Raw genomic sequence first — 22491 nt, forward strand, 5'->3', positions numbered from 1 at the left:
CAGCAGCATCCTGTGCTGACGTCCATGGGTACAACCGTTCTATTTGATATGCATGATATGACAATCAGATACAGCGCGGTGTTCTGCCAAATTGAACACGACGCCATTGCGGCACACAGGTTCTCCGACTGAATTGTGCTGCTACTGACTTACTGGACCTTCTTACCCTCTGCGATCCTCGTCCGTCTCTCCGCAGCTCGCTGTTTGGCGAACTCATTGTCCTTGAACACCTGCGACCTTGCGCCATTCCATGTCTTTCGTTTCCCTGTCTCGAACAGCCTGAAGATAGCAGGTGAGAACAGCCCAGTTCGGCAAATCTTGTAAAGCTCGCGGTCATTCCACCAGAGTGACCACCCTTTCGCACTGAACCACCCACAATTCTCAAGACCTAGGCCAGCAGTCTTGTTTAAGAAGTCTAGCGTTTCACCGAGTGGAAGTAGGACTGAGTAGTGAGTGGCATTCGTCGTCATCCTGCCGTGCTTGGCGTTGAAGTCGTCTAGGTTGGCCTTATACCAGGCCAGCCTCTCCTTGTAGGACGGCAGCTTCGAGTTGCCTTTCCAGACTTGCGCGATAGCCATAGACTGGACCTCGAACATAGAGAATCCCGAGAAGAAAGCCGCGCCTTGCCCAAGAAACGCAAGACTGTCGCGCACGCCTTCGTCGTCGTGCAGCGAGAAGATGTTACGGTACAGCTTAGGCGGGACTCCATGCACGGGCGCGGGTTGGTATTCTGTCGGAAGACTGGGCTGGTCGAAATGGTAGCCCGTACAGTAGATCTGTGCTTAATTAGTCTGCAGTCAGGCAACCAAGCAGTGACAAAACGGAGATTCTTCGCACTTACGATACGATCCACGTCATCAAGGACACGTCCATCATTGAGTTCCACCGATCGAGGGCCTGTAACGCGTCGGATGCTACCGATCGGCTCAACAAAGCCATTATCAATGTATGGCACCAAGACATCGGCAGCAACAGGGGTTGTCGTTGCCATCGAAGGCGCGGGAAGGAAGTTGTTGTACTTCTTTAAGCTGGGAAACTGTTTCTTGGTTTGCGACGCCATGAAGTTGTCGAGAAGCCAGTAGAAGAATCTCGGGCAGACGGCCTCAAAGATTGCGATGACTGAGCAGAAGACCATTGTCTGAGTTTGGTCGAATGGTCTTCCCTCATCATCGAATTTCCTCAGCAGCAGCAGATTGTTTCGTCGCGATAGATAGACCTTCTTGGACCGGTCTGTGCCAAAGATTCTGACGTGTCTACTGCCGTGGCATGGAATCCTATAAGGAGGACTTTCTTGTCCTTGTAGTCTTCTGAGGGTGTGTAGTGGAGTGAGTGAGTGACGTGTTTCGGATCGAACAGCTCGATGCCTGGTACGGTTGGGTACTTTGGAGTCTGGAAAGATCCGGTAGCTACGAGGATTTTGTCGAAGATCTCGGTGTAGACGTCTTCGTTGCCAACCGTCTGTAGTTCAAGCTCCCATCTGCCGCCAACTCGCCGTATAGTGTTCACCGATGTATTGAGTCTGATATGATCTCGCAGCTTGAATGCGTCTGCGTAGTCCTGCAAATAATCGTAGAGTTGGTCGCAGGTAGGGTAGTCGCTGACAGTCTCGCTGAAAGGAAAGTCTGTGAAGGCACTGCGACTTCGACTTCCGTTGAACACCGTGTTTGGAACGACAGAGATTCTGCCGTCCTGAGAGTGCTTCCAGATCCCACCCACATAGCCGCGCCTTTCGAATCCGATGGCATCAAACCCAGCTTCTCTCATGTTCTTCAAACCAGCCAGGCCAAATGGGCCAGCGCCAATGACAGCAACACGTGCAGACATGGTTGAGGTTGTATAATTGTAACGACTTCAGAGTGTGGCGATGTGCCAATGTTCAACAGTGATGCCCTCGTAGGCGAGAGTGCTGCGACAGACAAGAAGACAGACGAAGTAAGCAGCAAGAACTTGATATACAAACGTGAGATCTGCGGCTTCCCAAGTAACTTGCTATGAGGTAAGTACGGTGGCTGTGATGACCAGCCGAATTGAGCAGCGGTGTTTCAGCGAGTTTGTCTGAAAACAGGGTGGTCAGATAGCAGGGACACAATGGCGCAACTGCTCGATACCTTGTATCACCTGATCGTGCCTGCTTTGAAATTTGGTTGGTTAGTGGACAGGATACGGCGTGAGAAAACAGTTCGACTAAAGCATTTAGTTGGATGGCCTAAAGCGGTCATTACTGCGGGCAGCGCGGAGATATACACCTTAACAACACATAAGGCGAGAGCGGAGTATAAATGAACTGGAAAAGCTGAGTACAAGGTTAGACTCTCGGAGGATGAGAGCTTTGCTAAGGTCTGATCTGGAGACTTCTGTCAGATCATGCCAACTTCGCCAACCAAAGCCGCGTGGACGAACGAAATATGTCTGCTTCAAGTGGTCCGGAAACATAGCTCGGCGACTATTCGCCAGGCGCCGAGCATTTTGATATCCTGGAAAGGGCTGCTGTGAGAGCTAGCATACGTGAAGCGAAACGTAGCGCCAGGACCATTAGCTAGGCAACCCTCGAAAAGCCAAGCATCGTTCAGTAATGCCCATGACCGGGCAATGTTGTCGAGAGAAACATCCAGTCATACAGGCATATCCGATGTTCGAGGCTGCTTGTACTGTGATGTGCACAGTTGATGGGTACTGACCAAGGCAGACGAGTACAGCAACGTTGCCTCATCCGTTATCAGCGTCGTGTCGTAAGTACGGTCCGGCATTCAGCCGCAGGGAATTTAGATCCACAGCTCGCGGACCCCAAAGTATCTCGGATTCTTGTAGTATCGATTGGGAAAGTATTTCGAGGACCCTGATTCTGGAAGTAGGTAGCCTAACGGCCCAACGCTGCTTTACTGGCTACAAGCTGATCGAATTGCTCGAATGTGCTATTTCAATGGGGATTTGGTTAGCATCACGTTGACATACATAATGTATATGGGAAGGACGGTACGCGCAAGTCTTGAACGGTCTTTGAGTATATGTCTGGAGGGGTCTCTTGCACGCTCACTCGAGCTTCTGCTCGCCTGACTGCACTTCAAAACGACGTTGCACTTACAATTTGCCTCCGACTGGAATCGTCAACATCCACTTGAGCCATGTCAGACTCAGTACCGGAACGCCATGTTTCCTCAGGCGAGACCAGGCAAAGAGGGGTGTTTCGATGGCGTGTGCACCAAAGAGGAAGTAGAAGAGGAAGTTCTGGATGTAGCGCGCTGCGGTGTACAGTCGGCTGTCATAAGATAGCACCTTGTCCCTGTCAATACTCACTTGAGTCAACACAAGGTAAGGCCTAGGGACATACATTGTTATAAAGGACGGAACCTGGCTCGATGATGCTCCGCTTGGCGGATAGCAGCATAATAATGCCAGTGATCAAGACCTTTCGCCCCAGCTCACCCTTGGGGAATTGGTATTCTCGGATCTGAACTGGTTTGGAGTTTGAGGCCATTTTGCCTGGAAGAGCTCGTTGAATTGAGCTTGCAAGAAGTTGTCACGTTGCTCGTGTCGCGAAGTGTGCTTGCTGATAAAGTACTAAGCACCATCAAGGTGCCGAGGTCCCGAGGGTAGCCCCGCGGAGCCGGTTAACCCCCTTCCTTGGCCTGAGAACACCTGTTGAACTGCCGGATCATTGTAGGCAACTCCAGGATACTCCTCAACAATATACCACGGCTTTGCCGAATGACAGTTGTATGGTGACGCGTGCTCGTCGTCTGAGCCTTCGTTTTCTTGCGAAGCGTGACATCTTAAATATCAGACAGGCGAAGCGTCAGATCGTTGAGTGTCGTAGCAGGCTGATGTCGGTCGGCCCATCGCAATGGCTACACGACGCATAGCATACGATTGCGATAGAATCGTTCCCGCTCGATTAGGAGCCTGAGCAAGCTGTATCATCGTGTCTGAGCCGTGCGGGCCGGAAAGTGCGCGCAACGGTGTCTCTTTCATGCTAGAGTGATTCCGAACACACCGCTCAGTACCGCCGACGCCCATGTTGATGGCTGGGTGCCTGCTTCCGGATCGCTGATGTTGCTCTCCCGTTGCAGCACGGAGAATGCAGCTTGAGATATGATATCCTGAGTTTCAACAAACTTGTTCACGACTCTGGACGCTCGTCGGGAACAATAGCCAGCCATTCTGTGACGATCGACTGCGAGATGGTGAATGGAATCGAGAGGCGGATTCCCGAGCAGTGAAGTCGTATCCCTAGCATTCCAATACCTCGATGCTCGACCACACATTTCGCCCAGGAGATTTCGACGTACAGCAACATCCTGACTACCTTCCAACAACTCAGAGAGCACAGAAAGGCCGCAGTACAACACAATTCGTTTGATCGAGGCAAAGGGTACGTGGGGAGCGTGCAAAGTGAACTTCAGCTTTTTAGCGTCGCACATCGCGAGCAACAACTTCCATGCGGCGAGCATGTCGACGACGTCTTGTGGCGTCTGTGCAAGATCTTCTATGATATGTTGTTGATCGAGCATGAAGACATCCTATGAGCCCAGTTAGTACAGCTCTTGACCTCATCAGATTATCGGGTGAAAATGGCGCTCCTGTGACACTTTCCAGCAAAACAGTATTTGATAGCCCTTGCGTAGGTACAGTGTACCCTTGCTACCTCTCAAAGCGTTCAAAGAGGAGCCACGCAGAACCGCTGTGAAGGACCGCAGTCGAGTCTATTCGCTTCAGGAGGGGAGGATGGGCACGTGGAGGGGCTCGGGCGACTTACGACTGCTCCCAGGTACGTGTCGTCATCCCAGTCCTTGAACGCCTCGTCGGCGTCATTCATGACCACGCATAGCGCTTCAAGGAAATTATCGAGCATGAACATTGCGCGGAAAAGCACCTGACGAAAGGAGAGGCGTTTCTTGTCTCGTGTGACATGATCTCGCACCTTGTCCGCCACGCCTTCCTCATTCGACTGAGGGTAATAGTAATCCACGAGCACATGGGCAAGGTGCCACATGCGGACGTCCTGCTGCTTGAGATCAATGTAGAAGATCAGATCTCTGGCGTTACCGTGGACCGGCGAGATCGAAGGCATTGTTCGAGGTCGAGTGCGGCGATAACTTGCACACAGCCCTGCTTCGTGTTCGTGAATCAATTCATGCAGCGCATGATTGACCCGACGTAGTGTGAGGAGGTCTTTGACTTCCAGAATTTCTAGGACTTTGGCTCGAATTTCAGGTGGCTGTCGAATGAGAAGTCTCAGAACATCACTTTGGCCTCCATCACTCGTCTCTGACAGCTCTGAAACGGCATGGTCAACGGCCGACAAGGAGAGTGCTTCCATTGCATCGAAGTAGTCGCGTAACGATGAGGACGTTTCAGCGTTCAACAGATCGATGGCTATCCTGGACAGCGGATTCGACGCAGGTGGATCTTTTCTATCATTGCGGTGCACATCAAGTACGTGCAACTCTTGCTTTGTCGGTAGTGATCGAGAGACCTCGATTCAGTGCCGGCGAACAAGTCCATATCTCCCGATGTCGAGTGACGATAACTGTTGCCTTGATACTAGGCGCGTGAAGGCAAACGTGATGATGCACAGATCTCGCGTTGGGGCGCTGATCCGCGGATCGACGGCTAGGCCCGTAGACAAACTCTAAATTGCCCCTCCATTACAGATGGCCAACAATTTTTTGGCGCGCTGCAAAAACATTCGGCTTGACGACTTACAGCGACATCAGTGCGTGTACGGTCATCATGGCTCCTAGAGATGCCGAATCATCGTCAGAAGACGACAACGATGGCTATACTACGACGAACGTGACTCTAGGATACGCATCACACGAGCCAGTCGGCGACGACATCAGCCACCTGGGAGGTCATTCGACCTGGATCGATGATGGTCACAAACCGTCTGGAGCGCTTGCGAAGTGTAAAGTCTGCAATGGCTATACATCGCTACTTCTTCAGCTCAATGCAGACTTGCAACAGCAGTTTCCCAATGACGATCGCCGACTTCATATTTTCTGCTGTCGCAAGAAGACCTGCTCCAAAAAGATTGGAAGTGTAAGAGCATTCCGAGAAGTGCGGAAGCCAGCAGTCAGACAGCGTCAGACAGAGTCAAAGAATGCCGTTGAAAACGCAGCGGATGTCAAGTCGAACGTGGACATTGGTTCTGCGTTATTTGGTTCTGCTGCTAACAAAGCCTCGCCAAACGCGAACCCGTTTTCTCTATTTTCGAGCTCATCTGCTGCAGTGAATCCCTTCTCGACGTCCTCAACATCTGCCTCGCTGGCAGCGATCCCGCCGCAGAGTCCTGTAAATGACAGTGAGCCACCCATAGCAACGTTTGCAGACAAGCTGAAGATATCGACTGCTTCATCCACAAGCCCGTCAAGCACCCAGCCTGCGGAGCCTTGGCCGGTACTCTCGTCGCTGCCTCCAGCGTTCCCACACTGTTACCTTGATGCAGAAGCAGAGGAATTGGAGCCTGAGGCGACGGCGGCAGAAGGGTCAAAAGCAGCAGCAGCAGTCAACCAATTTGATACAGATGATTCAAGCGCCGTCGGTGCAGACAAGGACACCTTCGAGTCGACGCTCGATAAAACATTCCAAAAATTCTCGGATCGCATAGCCCAGAATTCGGAACAAGTACTGCGGTATGAGTTCAAGGGCCAACCTCTTCTCTACTCTGGTCATGACGACGTGGCCTCTCGCTTTGTTGTGCCACATGGCAAAGCAGGCGCCGTTAGAGGCATTCCGAGATGTCAGAGCTGTGGTGCACAAAGAGCCTTCGAGCTACAGTTGGTGCCAGGACTCATCTTTGAGCTAGAGAAGGACGAAACCATGGACCTAGATGATGGAATGGAATGGGGTACGATACTGGTTGGCACATGTACGAATAATTGTGGGGATACTGGCCAAATCAGCTTCCGGGAAGAGTGGGTGGGAGTGCAATGGGAGGAGAGGACTGCGAAGACGACTTGATGACACGACAGGCTGCGATGATCTCACGATTGCACGCACGTCGAAAGCGCTTTCGCAAGACTGCTCGAAAAGCTCAAGGATTTGTGTCAAGCGTGTAGAGAGCACATCCGGCACAGAACATCCCTTGAACAGAAAGACGTGTCATGCACCTGGGACCTGCTTGCAAACGAAGAAGCCGATACTGCTGCATCGAAGATCTGGTCGTTGCCGCAGCTTGCCGGTTCCAGGCCGGAGGTTATGCCACCACACTCAGCGACGATGGCCATGGTTCGAGGCGTCGTTCTTGACATTCGGGGCTCATTTCGCTTGAGGATTTCCAACAACCTACTTGACGAAGCTTCGAGCGGCACGACTCTAGCTTGACTTCCGAGGCGCTACAGCTACCATGTCAAGCTGGAAGATGATGAGAAGAACCTTCTGAGCCACGCATTTATCTATTCTACCATCCGACCATCATCAAATCTGCAGTGCTTGATCGTCGGGTGCGCCCACGACCGGCATGTTGTACACGAGCTCTGCGGCACGCCGGCACAGTATCGCTCGCAGTGATAACTCGCTCGCCTTGACCATGAGTTGGATCCAAGTTCAGGAGGGCGCCAAAGCAGCCGGAATCTCGGGATGTCTAGCGTAGAGCAGTTCTGATTGGCACAGCCACGCGGCCGCTAGTGCTGCAGCCGATCAACGCCACAGTAGCGAAAGTCGCGTGGCCGTGCCCAGATCCAATCAATGGCATATCGAGCTCATTTAACCAAGACATCCTGCCCGCTGTCGCCGAACTTTTGCGAGGTGCTGACGGCAAAGTATCTTTTCCTCGCGAAAGATGTTTCCGTAGAGCAACCTTCGCATGGACCAGACCCAAAACGTGCTTCTATCTCCGCTTCGCTTATCAGACAACGATGCGTAATAATGCACGGCCAGGTAGTCAGATACTCCGGGCGTGGTGTAGACCGGCGTTGAGCGCCGACCACATCGCTGTCAACCTCCTTTTGACAGTTTTGACAAACCGCCGGGCGAACTACTAGCAACCATCAGGCCAGCCACGGGTTGGCAGTGTGCAGTCAGAGCTACATCGAGCTCGCCAGCAGACGTAGATGCCCTTCGAAAGTGAACCAGCCAGCTCACCTGGAAGCTTGGGCACTACTCTACCTCGTACTGCCTGCGGCATACGCTATAAGGCGTGACCAACGGCCCCAATTTCCCAGATCCGACAGAACATCATCCACACGGTGATTCTGCATGACTTATACCATATCCAGCAATGTTCAAAATCTCACACGAACAGTAAAATTAAACCCAGATCTGCCATGCTGCAGAAGCAGGGAAAACAAGGGACCACTTTTGGCGCGAAAGGAACACGAAATGAACACCAGATGTTCGCGCCTTCCTTCTTCAAGGAAAGCCGGGGTCGCTTATCGGCCCTTGACATCATGCTGGCAGGGTTCTACGCGTAAAGTGGACGCGGTTTTGATAAAAAAGTTTTGGGGATGCTGAGGGGCGTCCCCACGCGGAAGGCTCTGTGAATCTTTGAGGGGTTGGTCTTTTGCGATCATGATGGTCAATCGAGCGTCGATGCAAGTAGTACATCGCAGAACGTAGGGGCCTCATCAGCCGGATTTCTGTCAGTGAGAGCGAGGTCGGGCAGCTGCGAGGGATCGTCAGCGCGTGTCGCGTGTCTTAATTGTTCCGGATGTCGGCAGGAGAACAACGTGCCAGCCACTATCATTCCAGGCCCTTCTTGCTGCCGAATGCCAATATAGAAAGTAGTAGCTGTTTATCAGCATCGTTCTGCCAGGCGATCTGACTCGGTCTGACACAAAATCGTAACTGATCACGGAGCAGGAGCGACCTGGAGGAGAGGAACCAGATCAGCAATTGTATCGAGATTTGTATTGCCGATCACAGCCAAGTGCTGTGAACACACGCTTCGCTATTGCTACTGCTACCTAAGTATGCTATGCTATGATGTGCTTGCTGTGACCCTTCCGCCTGCGCCATTGAGGCTCCTATGCAAGCATGGGCCCTCTGGTCGTTCCTTCCCCACTCTCTGCTGACCTAATCCCATTCCTTCATAATGTTCCTCGCAATTTCCACTGCCATCAGCATTAGAGCTGGTGGTTTGTTTCGTAATATTCGACCAGCGAAAAGAGTACAGATGATTGTGCTTGTGACATAGGTGTTGAAGTTCATCAAGGCTGCTTGATGATTCGAGAATGCATGATTCCTTGCTCGGAAACACCAGAAACAAGAGACATGCTGATAAAGACAACGCTGTAAATCAAGTAGTGACGGAAAAGAAACGTAGTTCTTGCGATATCGACCACAACGATTGATCATCGAGGCAGCTCCTCGCCTAGCTGTAGTGCAAGGCCTTGACTTGTCGGAGGTTTTCGTAGAGTGTCCATACCCGTAGGTCGTCCGAACCGTCCGGGTGTTCTCAAGGCAGGGGCACGACTACCCCATGGTGCCTGTGCTGGACTAGGTGTGACGTTGCAGTAGTCTGCAAGATTGAAGTTCTGTCCAGGCGTCAGAGCCCCATTGAATAGACCAAGGCTCTGGCCAGGAGTGTTCATCATCGACGATGGCAGATGATTGTGCTGGGGCGGTGTCGAGGGCGGTTTGGATGAGCTGGAAATGTGAGTGACGTTGATGGCAGGAGATCGCGAGGGCGAGTTGGCCAAGTAGAGGAGGAGATCAGCTCCAGCTTGCTTCGTGTTTTGAAGGCGACGTCTCGTTGGCGGGGGAGTCCGTGGTGGCGACGTCGATATGATGCTGCTGGACGGCTCATGACCCAACTCAGCACCTTCATCGTCGCTGTGAACATCGAACATGGGAGAGTCTTCCATCTCATGCAAAGTCGACTCGAAAGGTGCAGAGTGGGTATGATTGTGTGCAGGGGAGGTATGGGCCATGCCATTCTCTTGCCTCCAATTGCCAGAGAAATGCACAGTCTTGTCTGCAGCCGTGGCAGAAGCAGAACGGACTCTCTTTCTGGAAGAAGTGTATGGCTGGTTGGGAGCCCTGAAATTTGTGGTGTTTGCTCGTCTGAGCCCACCGAGGGGAGGTAAGTCGTCCGAGTCGTCTGAGAGCATGTCCTCACTATGAGGCCGCTTCCTTTTCAGCTGCTCTGCAACTTCTGGTTCGATCGAGCGAAGGGTTCTGTCCTGCCAGCCATTCTGAGCTTTGAAGCTTGCAAAGGCGAGGCAGTCTTGCAGATTTCTAGCAACCTGTAGTCACAGCGTATCAGCACTCGGAAAAGCAGCCGAGGATATGGGGTTGGCTACTTTAGAGATCTCGATTCTTCTCAAGACCTTGTTCTCAATGTCTGAAGTGCCGTAGGAATTCACCTGTGTGGGAGCCATAGTAGTCGAGGTGAAAGAGTCTGCAAGCAGCATTGAGATGTGGTAAGATAGATGGATGGTGTGCAGGTGTGAGCAAGAGGGGCGGGCGGCTGAGCTGAAATGGCTTGTTCGGCACTCAATCCTAAACTTGAACGAGCATGCGAGCACTTCAACTCTGGTGATTTTTAAAGGAGGAAGATGATGAATAGTCTCTTGAGGCTCTTGAGTATCTCCTAGAAGAATTCCTCGACACACAGGGAGAATTCAGGGTGGACAAGGCTCAACAGGTGAACAATGAGCAAGCGATTACTGCAGCCAGGGCCTGACATGAACTTGAAGAATGAACGTTGCCCAAGGAATGATTGGCCAGTGGGGTTCTATAATAGTGGCTCGAAGCGACCCCAAACCCACCGCAGGTTACCTTACCAGCCCAGCCCGCCTGCGCAGGAGCCAGCTACCGGTGCATTTTGAGAGCACTGTGGTTGCCCCAGATACTTCGTTCAAGAACACCCACGGCCTCTCTCATGCTGACCTATTGCTTGTCCTCCAGACCGCTCTACTATTGCAATTGAACACATTCTTGTTCACCTCAAGTTGCTATCAGAATGGTAACAAAGGTTCCACAACGGCCAAGGCCAACCCTCCTCATTTATTCTCGGTCTCGGGAGGAGTGGCATCTCTGCAATGCATCGCCGATTGAATCTGCGCTGGTACCTGAGAATCCCTGTATATGCAAGATTCGAGTTTTCGAGTATCTTTCTTTGCTCTAGCTTCCGACGCGGACGATGTCTCTGTCCCTGATTTCTTACAAGCCCAAATTCTTGATAGATGGGTCGTGTGCTGGCAGATCGATCATGTACGCGTCCTGGACTCGAAGCGACAGCGAGTCCGTAACCATAGCTGGAAGCTTGCGTTCTTCCCGTTGGGAGAGGACTCTACTAGTACTGGAGTTCCGTTTCCTCCGTGTGCTGCATGATAATTCTCCATGTTGCAAATAATTCGTCGGAGACATGCAGCGCCAATTTCAAGAGACGCAGTGACAGCTCTGCTTGCTGTCTCGTCTGCAGCAAATTTGTCGTGTGTGTCAGTCTGTGATTCAATGCCCGGCGGAAGACCGTCTCCTGGCAGCGAAGGTGCTCTACATCGCAGCGCACATTACGGCCGATTCATGCATTCGACGACTTGAGGGTGATTTCTGTGTTCACTTCGTAGCGAATTATATATCCGATCAAGCCCGCTGGTCCCTACGCTCTCGAGCTTCAGAACCGCCCCTGGGCACTAATGACTTCCTCAGACCAGCGTAGCGTACACAAGCCTCTAGGCTCCGGTTCATTCAGAGTCTTCAAGCGCATTTACTGCAGATATTCAGACACTTTGCTGGAATTAATGCGATGCTTTCTTCCATCATACTCACTCCTTCATTCTATCCACGGCTCTGGAATGCCGATTCTAACCAGATCTCGTTAGGTGCCGTTGCTAAGCTTAATCCAACCCTGAGATGGTGGGCATGACGATTGGACCATGCGCAGGTCTTTATCGCATGGAGAAAGAGCTTGTTGGCCCATGAAATGTGATGCAGGTGCTTGCGCATCATTCATCAGGGCCAAGACACATGCTTGCTCAACCTCCGGGGACTGGATGATGAGGTGCGATCAACCATCGCAGTTTCCTCTTGTTACATTCGACATCGTCGCTAATTCTTCTCTCACTGTCGTTCGAAGCACCATCATCTCCTACTCGCCTTTATCGCCTGTCGTTCTTTTATTCATCCAGTCAACTAATTGAGCGTGCACGTCGCGAGAAATCTACATCCGGTTGACGCCCGACATCTGCAAGCGGTTCCCACCAAAGTCGCAAGCTTTGCTTTGCTTGAATACCCGCGCGGCGTTTCCGTCAAACAACACTGTCGTCTGGCCGTGCTTACATCGCTGTCTGGCTCCCCAGGCCGTCAGTCTTTTGCATTGACTTGGACTCGCCATGCCCTTCTTCAAAGAGCTGCGTCGGCGCTCAAAGGCTAGCTTCCGAACATCCGATTCGTCCAACGAGTCGCATGGTACAGTTCCTACGACCAAGTCTTCTTCAACATTGAGCTCTGCCTTGGGTGGTAGCACTACACCGCCGTCGACTCAGTACACGAATGGCTCGTCTGGAAACCTCGCGCAGGCGCGGCCACCAGCAGACGCCGCTTCTGCCCCACCCATACCTCAGCGACCTAATGTTGTACCATATTCGAACAGGAACAGCATGATTGTAAGTACGCTTCGATCTCGTATGGATAGCACTCATGCCAAACGCAGACCTTGTCACCGTCTGGCACGACGCCGACGATGCGCATGCCTGCGCCGACCTCGCCGTATGCGCCGAAGATCACATCAATATTAGACGGATCAGTCGTGTACCAAAAAGTGTTGTTGATACAGGGAGAGATCGGAGATCCCAACGTTAAGGCCATTGACGGCACTCTGACCCTGCAACATGATAAGGACGGTCTTTCGTTTCCTCCTACCTACTGGCCAGTCTCGGAGTCTTACTTCAAAGCATTGGTCTATTTGTCACCGGGCTGGAATAAGATTCGTTTTGATTTCAATTCGCCTAAGCTCAGCAATAGTGGTGGGTCGGCCACTCCAACCATGCATTCATCTTTCATGATGCTTAATTATCTCCCACTGAACAGCGCACCACCACTACATCTTGCAATTCTGGTCGGGTCCGACTCGCCAGGTACGTACGACGCAACTCCGGAGCGAAAGGAGAAGGAAGGCAACGACTTGCCTCTTGCTGTCCGGAAGTTCCGCATGGCTGCCCACCTCTGGCAGGCATTTACTGCTGAGCAAATGTACCGTCAGAAATTCGGCCGGCGATGTTTCCGCTTCGACGAAGAATGGCAACCAGGTACACTGTCCATTCGGGATTGGGAAGCCGGCCACATGAAAAACGAAGCCAAAGTTCACATTGTGCGTTCGGAACGAACTGTCGAAGAGCTTCGGGATCTTAGCCGTGCTCAACAAAACACTGGCGCCGATAACAAAGGCGATCTGTATTCGATTGCTGCAGAGGCCATTAAGAAGTATTTCAATATACGCGACGGTCAGAAACAGTATGTTGCGTGTCTCATACTTGATTCGCACTGGGATCGCGAAAGCAACACTATTCTCGCCCATGCTGCCCTTGGAGGTTGCTCGGATACTCTGAACCTGGGCATCTTCGGCTCCCACGCTGTGCAGAGTTACCCGTCGTGCATCGAAGAAGTCGTCCCAAGTTTCATGGACTGCACTCCAACCGATCTGGACTACGTAGCCAATGACTGTGGCGAATCTGGCAGCAGCTGGGAAGCGGCGAATATCGGTATTGGAGCACACATGCATGAAGTAGGACATCTTTTCGGCTGTCCTCATCAGGAGAACGGTGTGATGCTGCGCGACTACGTCACGCTCAACAGAACATTCATGATCAAGGAATGCTACTCAACCCGGACGCAATCGCAAGGAATGAAAGTTTGCAGGATAGAAGACGAGTGCAGTTGGCATCGTCTTGATACACTGCGTTTTCGGTACCATCCCTGCTTCAGACTCCCGAGCGACGATACATCTGCATCGCAAGATGACAGCATTCAATATTTCGCCGTGGACAATGGTAGACTCATCTGCTCGGCAGCCAGCGGCATATCGTTCATCGAAATCTTCACTGAAGGCGATGACTTGTGCAGACACTACATCGATTACACACCGAACGATCCTCGAAATGCTGCGATCCCACGGCAGGTTACCTTGACCGCATCGGAAATCAGGGGTCGGCTTCCAGAAGAGCTCAAAAAACGCAAGATCAGGCTAGACATATTCTCAGGAGGCTCTGGCAGAATAGTGATCGAAGATCTGGATGAGCTGTTGTCAAAAAATAATACGATCCGTCTACCGCCTGTCAGACAAGCTCCACGTCAGGACGAAGGTCTTACTATGAACGCGTTCAACGGGGTCGTTGGTCTTGGCAAGTCTTTCGAGACTCGACTAGGCTTCAAGAGCAACAAGTTTGGTGCCTCAGCAATGGAAGGAACCAAAGAGCAAGTGGTCATACTGGACAGTGCTACATTACAAACGAAACTCCTGACATCGGTCAAAGTCTACGCGGGCCTTGCGGTCGATGGTATCGAGTTCTGCTATGAAGATGGCAAGAATCAGCTCTTCGGTGCTCGGGGAGGCAAGCCTGGTGGTGATGAATTCTTTCTTGGTGAGCCAGAACCGCGCAACGTCTAAGCCGCTACTAATACGTGTCAGATACGAGAAGGGGCGAAACGGTTCTCGGATTCTATGTACGTGCGGGAGCTTGGATCGACGGCATCGAAATCTTGACGAGCACTGGTCGACGGTCTGGAATTTTCGGGTCACCTGGTGGTTCAGGGTAAGTCGAGACGCAAGCATCTGGTCTAGCATTGCTAACAATCGTTCAGGCATACATTGATGGTCCCTAGAGGGTACTACCTGGCCGGAGTTATTGGGACTTTCGGATCCTGGATGGATGGGTTCCAGATCATCATCACCCGATGAGCCGACTTGATCTGAGTCGACATCGCATTCTAAGAACAAGGCCAAAGCCACGCGACAGAAGCCAGTGGCACCCAGCCATTGTTCTACTTCCTTCGGACACTGCCTACAAACTCCAGGAGAGACCTACAACAGTTCCGTGCTCAGCTGCACACCGAACATCCTTAATTGGCATACAGAGCCAACGGTAATACCTAATACGCATGGCAAGACAGCATTGTGTTTTAAGACTGCCACACTTTCAGGGGACCTGTACATTGCTGAGTGCTGTTGGAGGAAGCAAAGACGCTTCCGACCATCGTAGGAACTGAAGACGACGGAAACATTTTCCGACGTGCGACCATCGAGTCGCATCGAACGATGAAGATCACCCGGCAACAAGGGAGAAGGAAGACGTGCCGAAACTGCACATGTGATACGTCACGGTCCAATTTCTTGCAATAACGGATGCTGAAGAAGCATGAGAACGAACGAAAAGTGCCTGAAGGTGACCTACGTACACGTCCTCATCCTTAGCATCAAATCATCATCATGAGTGATCCCTGCCAGGGCGCTTCGAGAATCCATTCGAAAGACTCTCAATCAATTTCGGACCCTGGTCGTAAGAAAGTATCTGTGATGCAATGCAATTTCTGCAGGCCGTTGATGGTGATTTATTGCCGCCTGGACAATGCGCAATACCTTGCCTATGGCTAGCATGATGTCTTACGCCGGGCAAGTGATGATTTCGTTGTCGCCGTTGAGATTTGACGGCTTGTCCCGCTCGGGGCTGTATGCCGAAGTCGAAACCCACCAAGTCGGGTTCGACGCCCAAGGCTGAGGGGGCCATAAGCGAGACATATCGATCTCATTGATCAACGATAACACACAGATCTATTGCATTTACGCGAGGGCACGAAGAACTCGCGAATTGACATATTGGGTTGCCCGCCGGTCTTTATACTGCTCACGTCGTCGTCGGCGACTTGCCCGTGAAGCGGTGAATCTATCGACGCCACATGGGGGTCTTAGCGACGACGACATGCGCTACCCAAGCCATTGGTGCCCCGCCGTGCCGTACTCCGTATCTTGCCTGGCTTAGCGATGTCATGTCGACAGCTCGTCGCTCAGTTCTCACGGTTGAAGCTTGCGGCAGTCACGTTGTCGATAGCGAAGTCTACTTGCACGTCGCTTGGTCTCGGAGCGACGAATAACAAGGTAAGTATTCCGTCAATTGTTCGTAACGAAGGCGATCGCTTCAATAATGCATGCCCATATGGAATCGGGTTCAGACGATGCTTGGGTTGGGAACTCCAAAGTCGCTTCTCCTTTGGGTGCCAGGCGAAAAGGTCACCAGCAGTGCCAGAAAGGGCGCAACAATAATGCCCCAACAAGGTTCAGCAGTTGCAAGAGAATATCTTCGCTGTCGAGCGTGCGAAGAATGCGCATTTGCTTGGAAGGATTGGCTTAGCCTAATGTAGGCAACCATGTCACAATGTGCAACGAAGCGGTTTCATGACTCCGAGTCATCTGGCTCACGTTGTTCAGCCTATATGAAATGATGTCATCTTGCGCTGCCCTCTATTGCAGGATGGGTGATGCACTCGGCTTTGACGCCGTCAGAGAGTCGAGCATCGCAAATCAAACGATCGTGATTTGAATCTCATGTGAGAGGGGAAGGCTTTCGAGCTTTCGAGCCTGTGTCAGCCTCCTACGGCAGTTCTCGGTATTGAACGGTCACTAGGCGCATCTGATCACGGCCAAATCCATAGATCGGGCTACTCAGCATCTGGAACGTTCACTGTGTTTCTTCAATCGCTCGGCGCTCTCCAATCATTCAATGACTCCAACAGCTAAGCTGCGAAGGTTGTCTCACGGCCGACACTGATAGCGTACGATATTGCGCACTTCCGACAGTCAGCAAATACAGGTCACGAGGAGATATGTGAGCGCGATCGTGATCACTGTACGATATCGATGCGAAGGACAATCGCTTCCAGAAGGATTGTCACGAAACGGAATGCTTCGAGGTGATACTGAGAGGACTCCTCACTCCAGCCCGCGCTGCAGGGTTGTCTCAAGTCGGCTCGACGGTACTCTTGACGGGAGTAACGGCTCTGCCACACTTCGAGGCACGTTCAAGCCACAGCACGATCGGCAAGAGGAGTGCGTAAGCCCAAGGGTTGGCATTCATGTCAACGAATCACGGCAATCGAGCCACAATCAGAGGGGTCCAGGTTCGCCACAATGTGGCGGTGCTGAGGAGTTTTGCATCGTCGATTCCCGCAGAGAATGAGGTCGATGGCGATCATGGAAATGAGACGAAGAACGAAATCTGCTGGCAAATTTAGCCATAGGCTCCAAGGGACACAAGGCCGCCGAGAGGATAGCCTATTCGCATTCAGCTAAGCTGGGTTGCAGGGAACCCTGGTCGTTATGGGCCCTTTTCTCGCTCCGCGCATGATCATGAAATGTCGTTTCAGAGACGGTGCGGCTAGGCCGTGGCTTGTAAGCTTTGTGAGCGCCACAGGTCAGTTCCACTGTGTCGACAGTCGTCCACTCACGGCTTGCGGAGCACACCACCCAGGCTCTACAGTCCAGTGAACTTTACCGCTTCCCTTGGATGCCCGACTGATGAGGTGGCTCACACGGTGCCACACCGACCTAGCGTTGTTGACTCTACACTGACATGAGGGCATCAGCGTGGGCCTTCTTCGGAGCGTCGCGTCGATTTCACCCTTGTCTTGGACTTCCAGTCCTCCGTTCGCATCCCTGCAATCTCACACTTACTACGATGCGTGTCTAACCATTCTCATCCATCCCATCTCCCATGACCCATGTTCCGGAAATCCACTTATGAGTGGCCCTACCATGCCACTCGTGGCTGTTGGCCTCTACACTGACCTCGACTTCAACTTCATCATTCGATTGTCGATCTTTCCTTTACATCTATATCGCGCCCGACTCTGGATCCAGGCCTCTTCGCTCGTCGTCTAATGACGCTACAGTCTATGCATATCCGAATATAACGACCTGGATCGCCAAACGCGCAAGCAGCCAGAGGCGCAGCACGGATTGTACTTCATTCTAGCGTCCTACACAATTGCACAACTATACAGAACGTCAGTGATTATTGTGCTAGCCTATCGAGCAGTTCACACCAATTATCCGACAACTGTCAGACCGACGCTCGCTTTCAACCAGATGATTTGACAACAACCCATCCCGACAACCCACCTGCGACGCTTTAGCCACCGCAAATGTTTCGTACCTAGGCAACCCTACTTTGGTACTAACCACTACCGCTCCGTAACAAGAAACGGCCAACACTCAGCGGCATGTTTTCTCGCAGACGCAATTCTCAGAAACCCGGTGCTGAGCTATACGCGGCCTTTAAACAATCCTTTCCAGATGTTGGACCTGGCTCCGGTGGAGCGCCTACTGGGTCGGTCCCTGCTCACGCTGAAAGATCGGCCTCGCTAAGTGAGGCATTGATCGAGGCTCCTTCAGCCCAGAGGTATGTCTCTCTCGCTTATCCCACTACATGTTCCTCCCTTGCACCCACAATGTCGTCGCTGCCTACCATTCTTGCACTTTGACATGTCTGTTGTTGCTGAGGAAGATGAAATGAAAACCAACACTGAGACCTCGTCTGACTATTTCGGCAGACCCTTTGATGCGGTCGGTGATGGCAAGGAAGTCGACGCTTCACCAAAACCATTCGGCGACTCATGGAGGTTAACTCCATCCCTGATGGACCCCAACTCTTTCGCATTCAGCGCATTTGCGAATCAGCCGCCTGGCTACTACACACCAACGCCTGGCGGCTTCAACACCCTCTACCACAGTCAGGCTGGCGACTTACACACGCCTGGAATGGGCATGAACACGCCTTTATCGATGCCGCATTCGTTGCATAGCCTGCACGCTGCCGACACAACGATGCATCTCCAGCACTTCAACCCTCAGTTCCTCCACCAGCACCACCCCCAGCTGTTTCATGATCCTTTCGGACAACACCATCACCAACACCAGCAACAGCATCAGCAAACATATGCGCCCCACCAGTTCTTACAACATCAGGATTCAGGATATGTTGAACTGGATGGGTCTCCGCACAAGACGACTCCACAAGAGAATCATATGGTGATGGCACCAAGTGTTCAACAAGGTATCCAGACATCAATGGCAGTCATTCCATCGATACCTAACATGCCTACGGGTGGAGACAAGTATGGCCTGACAAGCGATTTACATAGAGCCAACACTGACCGCAGTAGGTTTCGCTTTCACACCACGTTGAATGCGCCAACAGCAATGATCAAGCACTCCGACGAGATTCCCGTGACCTACTTAAATAAGGGTCAGGCCTACACTCTGTCAATATTTGACACAAAAGCACCAATGATGCAGCTCAGTGGACCAGTCCGGTACAGAACATTTGTGCGCATCTCGTTTGAAGACGAGCAACAGAGAGCGCGGCCTGGGGCATGCTGGCAGCTTTGGAAGGAAGGCCGCGGAACCAACGAGGCACATCAAAGAGGCGGCAAGCTTCTTGCCGTGGAATATGTCGACCCTAACCAAGGTGGTGACGATGCGATCCGAAAGTCCCAGGTCGAGCTGGAGCATGCGTCCTTCGATGGTTTTGCAGTGACCTGGTATCCGAATCCCAAGAACGCCATCGGGGTTCCCGACTTGACCTTGTCCTGCCGCTTCAACTTTCTCTCAACCGACTTTAGTCATTCGAAAGGAGTCAAAGGGATCCCAGTCCGCCTGTGCGCGAAGACTGAGCTACTCGTGCCGCAAGCTAATGAGGCCAATGACCCCGAGGTCTGCTTTTCGAAGGTCAAACTCTTCCGCGATCACGGGGCTGAGCGAAAACTGTCAAACGACGTAGCTCACGTCAAAAAGACGATCGAAAAGCTCAAGCAACAGATTGCACAGGCAGAAGCCGGCTTGGGTGGTTCAGGAAAGAGGAAGCGCAGCGGCTCTACGGTCAAACCTTCATCCTCGAAACCTGGAAAGGTCCTGAAACACAAGCGGACGTGGAGTGTGGACAACTCGGACGTCGAAGTTGGTCGCTCTGCCGCCGAAGAGGATCTTCACATGAAGCTCGTCAGTATGCAGGATATGTTTTCGTCGACTCGTCCGATTAGCGTACTGTACCTTCAAGGAGAGCCTGAGGACGATCCAGATCTGTTTCCCGTGAAGCTCACAGGCGGTGATGTGGTAGAAAGAAACATCATGACACGGACAGAGACCTGGGAGTCCAAAGCCAGCATTGAATCTCCAGTATCGAATGCTTCACCTACAAGCAGTTCCTCAACACAGGTTACGCCGAAGCGGAAATTCTCGGAACTGCAACAATCCACAATCGTCGAAGAGGCAGACGAAGACAGCGTCATCAGCAGCCGCCAAAGATCACCTAGGCCAACCAAGATTCCGAAGTCTGAGGCGAGCAAACCAGATCTGCTTGCACTGGACGTCGACAAGACCTACGAGCCACCCGCGGAGCCAGCGATTAAACCAGGTAGGTTGCGCAAATCCAGGTTCACGATTGTCACTAACATACGTGCAGTTGCGTGCTTCTATGTACGGCAGAAAGATGATGGGAAAGACTACTATCGTGCAGTCTACCTCACGCAGCGGACCGTACACGATCTCGTAAACGGTATCTCGCAGAAATTCAACATTGACGCACATCGGGTAACATCCGTCATGCACGTCAATGCAAAAGGATTGCACATTATAGTGGACGAGGATGTGGTCCGAGAGCTTCCTGAAGGCCAGGACATGCTCGTGGAATTCGCGCCCGGCCAGACTGGGGCAACTGCTGTGAAGCAGGAATTCGCGTCCAATGCCGTTACTGAAGCAATGGTCGACGGCATAATCGATCCGGCGACGACTGCAGTATCCGATCCGTTGGAGATGTGGCTAAACTACTGACGCGGGCGACCTCTCGACCGCGATGTACTTTGTGTCTCCCCCGACCCTGAGACTGAAAACCCACACGGTTTTTCTTTTACGTTTGATGATACCCCAACAGCTACGAACAACGGCGACTGCCTCTCTTAACGAACACGAGCATATATACATATTCTTCACTGGGCGGCGCATGCGACTTTGGTTCATATTCACTTGAACACTCCTGCGGTCTATACGCAAGAGGACCGACCACCTTTCGATTCTTCGGCCCGGACTTTCAACCCCGAGAGGTATCCGCGCTTTTCTTTGTAACGAGTACACGACTATTCGATACCCGTGGTGGCCTGTGAGGATGGCCCATTTGTTCTGTTTTGGAGTGTCATAACTTATATGACAGCTGTATCGGATCAGGCTCGCGCCCGAAAAAACCAATCGATACAAGTCTACCATTTTTCTCTCTTCTCTGGGAGCTGTCCGCAGACTTGACCGCCAGTCAGTCTGCAGTGGACTTGCGACTTTATTACAAGAAACATCCTTGAAAGGATTGATGCGTTGTTAGAGCATTTGGGAGGGCATTGATGGCTCAATGGGTAATGCTGGTAGACGGATTGTTCTCTGCCGAGTTCAGGCGTCAAGCGCTCATCTGAAGGCAAGGGATGCTAGGCAAGAAAATTATTCTCGGCGCGCTCATGACGATGACAGCTCATCTGATGCAAAGTACTCATGGAGCTGTTTCCGTTTCAAGATAACTCCCATTTCTGTGAAGAATCGGCTGCTGCAGGAACGCAGGTCCAGCGCTGAGATTAGCAAGGCGGATGTGCGTTAGTTGCGCATCGCGTGGTTGCCAGTGAATACCATTCCTCCCTCATCGTGTTCTCGACGCCCATTCCTTGTTTCACCAGCTTCTGTCCCGTCGTTCGCTGTCAGTTCTGGATGGATCCTTGGAGTAGCATGTATAAGGCGGCTACAATGCCGCCGAATTCTAAGAGTCCTTTCCTCAGCCACAAGTGCCGTGCGTTTCATCGTGGCCCGGCGTCTAGACCAGACTAGTCCATTGCCCGGCGTGGGATCTTTCATTTAACAGCGACATCGCCGATCGATCGCATCGCCATCGCATGAAGACGCCATACCGCCATGTGCCTCCCACGGGTCAGAACGGGCAGCTGCCGGGGAGGTCATCAGGCACATTTCGAATCGGCCCCAGAAATGAAGCTCTTTCAGAAGCTCCAGTATTACGTGCCCAAGGTTTTTGGAGCACATTGTGACAATTTGCTGCATAGGATTAACGTTTATGCACAACTTGAAGCGTAGCTTGGGCAGCGCGACCCGACTTTTGCGTCAAGCTTTTTGAGCTCATGTGACTGAATCGTCGTATTCGTGCACTTCAAGTTCTCTTGGCCGTCCAGTCGCAGAATAATGATAGACGAACATTCATTTCAGAGCCGCGTCAGCGTTTACTTTCGATGTGAACTTTGTAGCTACTTCACAGACAGCACTGAACTCCAACGACTCTGCTACCTCCGCAAGGAAAGCCCCAATCAGTAATCACACCGCTCGCGCAATACGCGACTCGGAACTCTATGATCGACTAAGATGAGCATGTGTGGCGCAAAGAGAAACCCTATCTCGATGGTGCTCAAATTCAATACGAAAGCCATCTTTACACGACGCTCACCACCCTGTGTTGACTCTTATGTGATCGCACGCGTTCAATGACAAACATCAGCCGTGCTCTGATGACAGGCGATGAA

General features: G+C 52.0%; 7 protein-coding genes across 7 annotated transcripts; 3 read left to right on the forward strand and 4 right to left on the reverse strand.

The window, feature by feature from the left end:
- Positions 1-149: 149 nt before the first annotated feature.
- AB675_8058 (Dimethylaniline monooxygenase [N-oxide-forming] 2) lies at positions 150-1824 on the reverse strand (the record flags this gene model as incomplete). Its single annotated transcript, XM_018148475.1, has 3 exons — positions 150-776; positions 842-1219; positions 1258-1824. The coding sequence occupies 3 exons, from the start codon at positions 1822-1824 to the stop codon at positions 150-152; spliced, it is 1572 nt and encodes a 523-aa protein (XP_018001217.1).
- Positions 1825-2857: 1033 nt separating this feature from the next.
- On the reverse strand, positions 2858-3475 carry AB675_8059 (uncharacterized protein; the record flags this gene model as incomplete). The annotated part of the gene is made up of 3 exons (XM_018148476.1): positions 2858-2912; positions 3083-3273; positions 3329-3475. The coding sequence occupies 3 exons, from the start codon at positions 3473-3475 to the stop codon at positions 2858-2860; spliced, it is 393 nt and encodes a 130-aa protein (XP_018001269.1).
- A 490-nt stretch (positions 3476-3965) lies between these two features.
- Positions 3966-5317, reverse strand: AB675_8060 (uncharacterized protein; the record flags this gene model as incomplete). Its single annotated transcript, XM_018148478.1, has 2 exons — positions 3966-4517; positions 4754-5317. The coding sequence occupies 2 exons, from the start codon at positions 5315-5317 to the stop codon at positions 3966-3968; spliced, it is 1116 nt and encodes a 371-aa protein (XP_018001082.1).
- Positions 5318-5730: 413 nt separating this feature from the next.
- On the forward strand, positions 5731-6960 carry AB675_8061 (20S rRNA accumulation protein 4; the record flags this gene model as incomplete). The annotated part of the gene is made up of 1 exon (XM_018148479.1): positions 5731-6960. One exon carries the CDS (start codon positions 5731-5733, stop codon positions 6958-6960), a length of 1230 nt encoding a protein of 409 aa, XP_018001277.1.
- A 2330-nt stretch (positions 6961-9290) lies between these two features.
- Positions 9291-10319, reverse strand: AB675_8062 (uncharacterized protein; the record flags this gene model as incomplete). Its single annotated transcript, XM_018148480.1, has 2 exons — positions 9291-10184; positions 10242-10319. The coding sequence occupies 2 exons, from the start codon at positions 10317-10319 to the stop codon at positions 9291-9293; spliced, it is 972 nt and encodes a 323-aa protein (XP_018000976.1).
- A 1956-nt stretch (positions 10320-12275) lies between these two features.
- Positions 12276-14839, forward strand: AB675_8063 (putative zinc metalloproteinase; the record flags this gene model as incomplete). The annotated part of the gene is made up of 4 exons (XM_018148481.1): positions 12276-12548; positions 12596-14522; positions 14570-14693; positions 14743-14839. 4 exons carry the CDS (start codon positions 12276-12278, stop codon positions 14837-14839), a joined length of 2421 nt encoding a protein of 806 aa, XP_018001135.1.
- A 3576-nt stretch (positions 14840-18415) lies between these two features.
- AB675_8064 (Grainyhead-like protein) lies at positions 18416-20761 on the forward strand (the record flags this gene model as incomplete). The annotated part of the gene is made up of 3 exons (XM_018148482.1): positions 18416-19047; positions 19096-20345; positions 20394-20761. The coding sequence occupies 3 exons, from the start codon at positions 18416-18418 to the stop codon at positions 20759-20761; spliced, it is 2250 nt and encodes a 749-aa protein (XP_018001322.1).
- Between the last annotated feature and the right edge of the window lie 1730 nt (positions 20762-22491).

This window comes from Cyphellophora attinorum (assembly GCF_001299255.1).
Source record: "Cyphellophora attinorum strain CBS 131958 chromosome Unknown Contig10, whole genome shotgun sequence".
In the NCBI taxonomy this organism is placed as follows: domain Eukaryota; kingdom Fungi; phylum Ascomycota; class Eurotiomycetes; order Chaetothyriales; family Cyphellophoraceae; genus Cyphellophora; species Cyphellophora attinorum.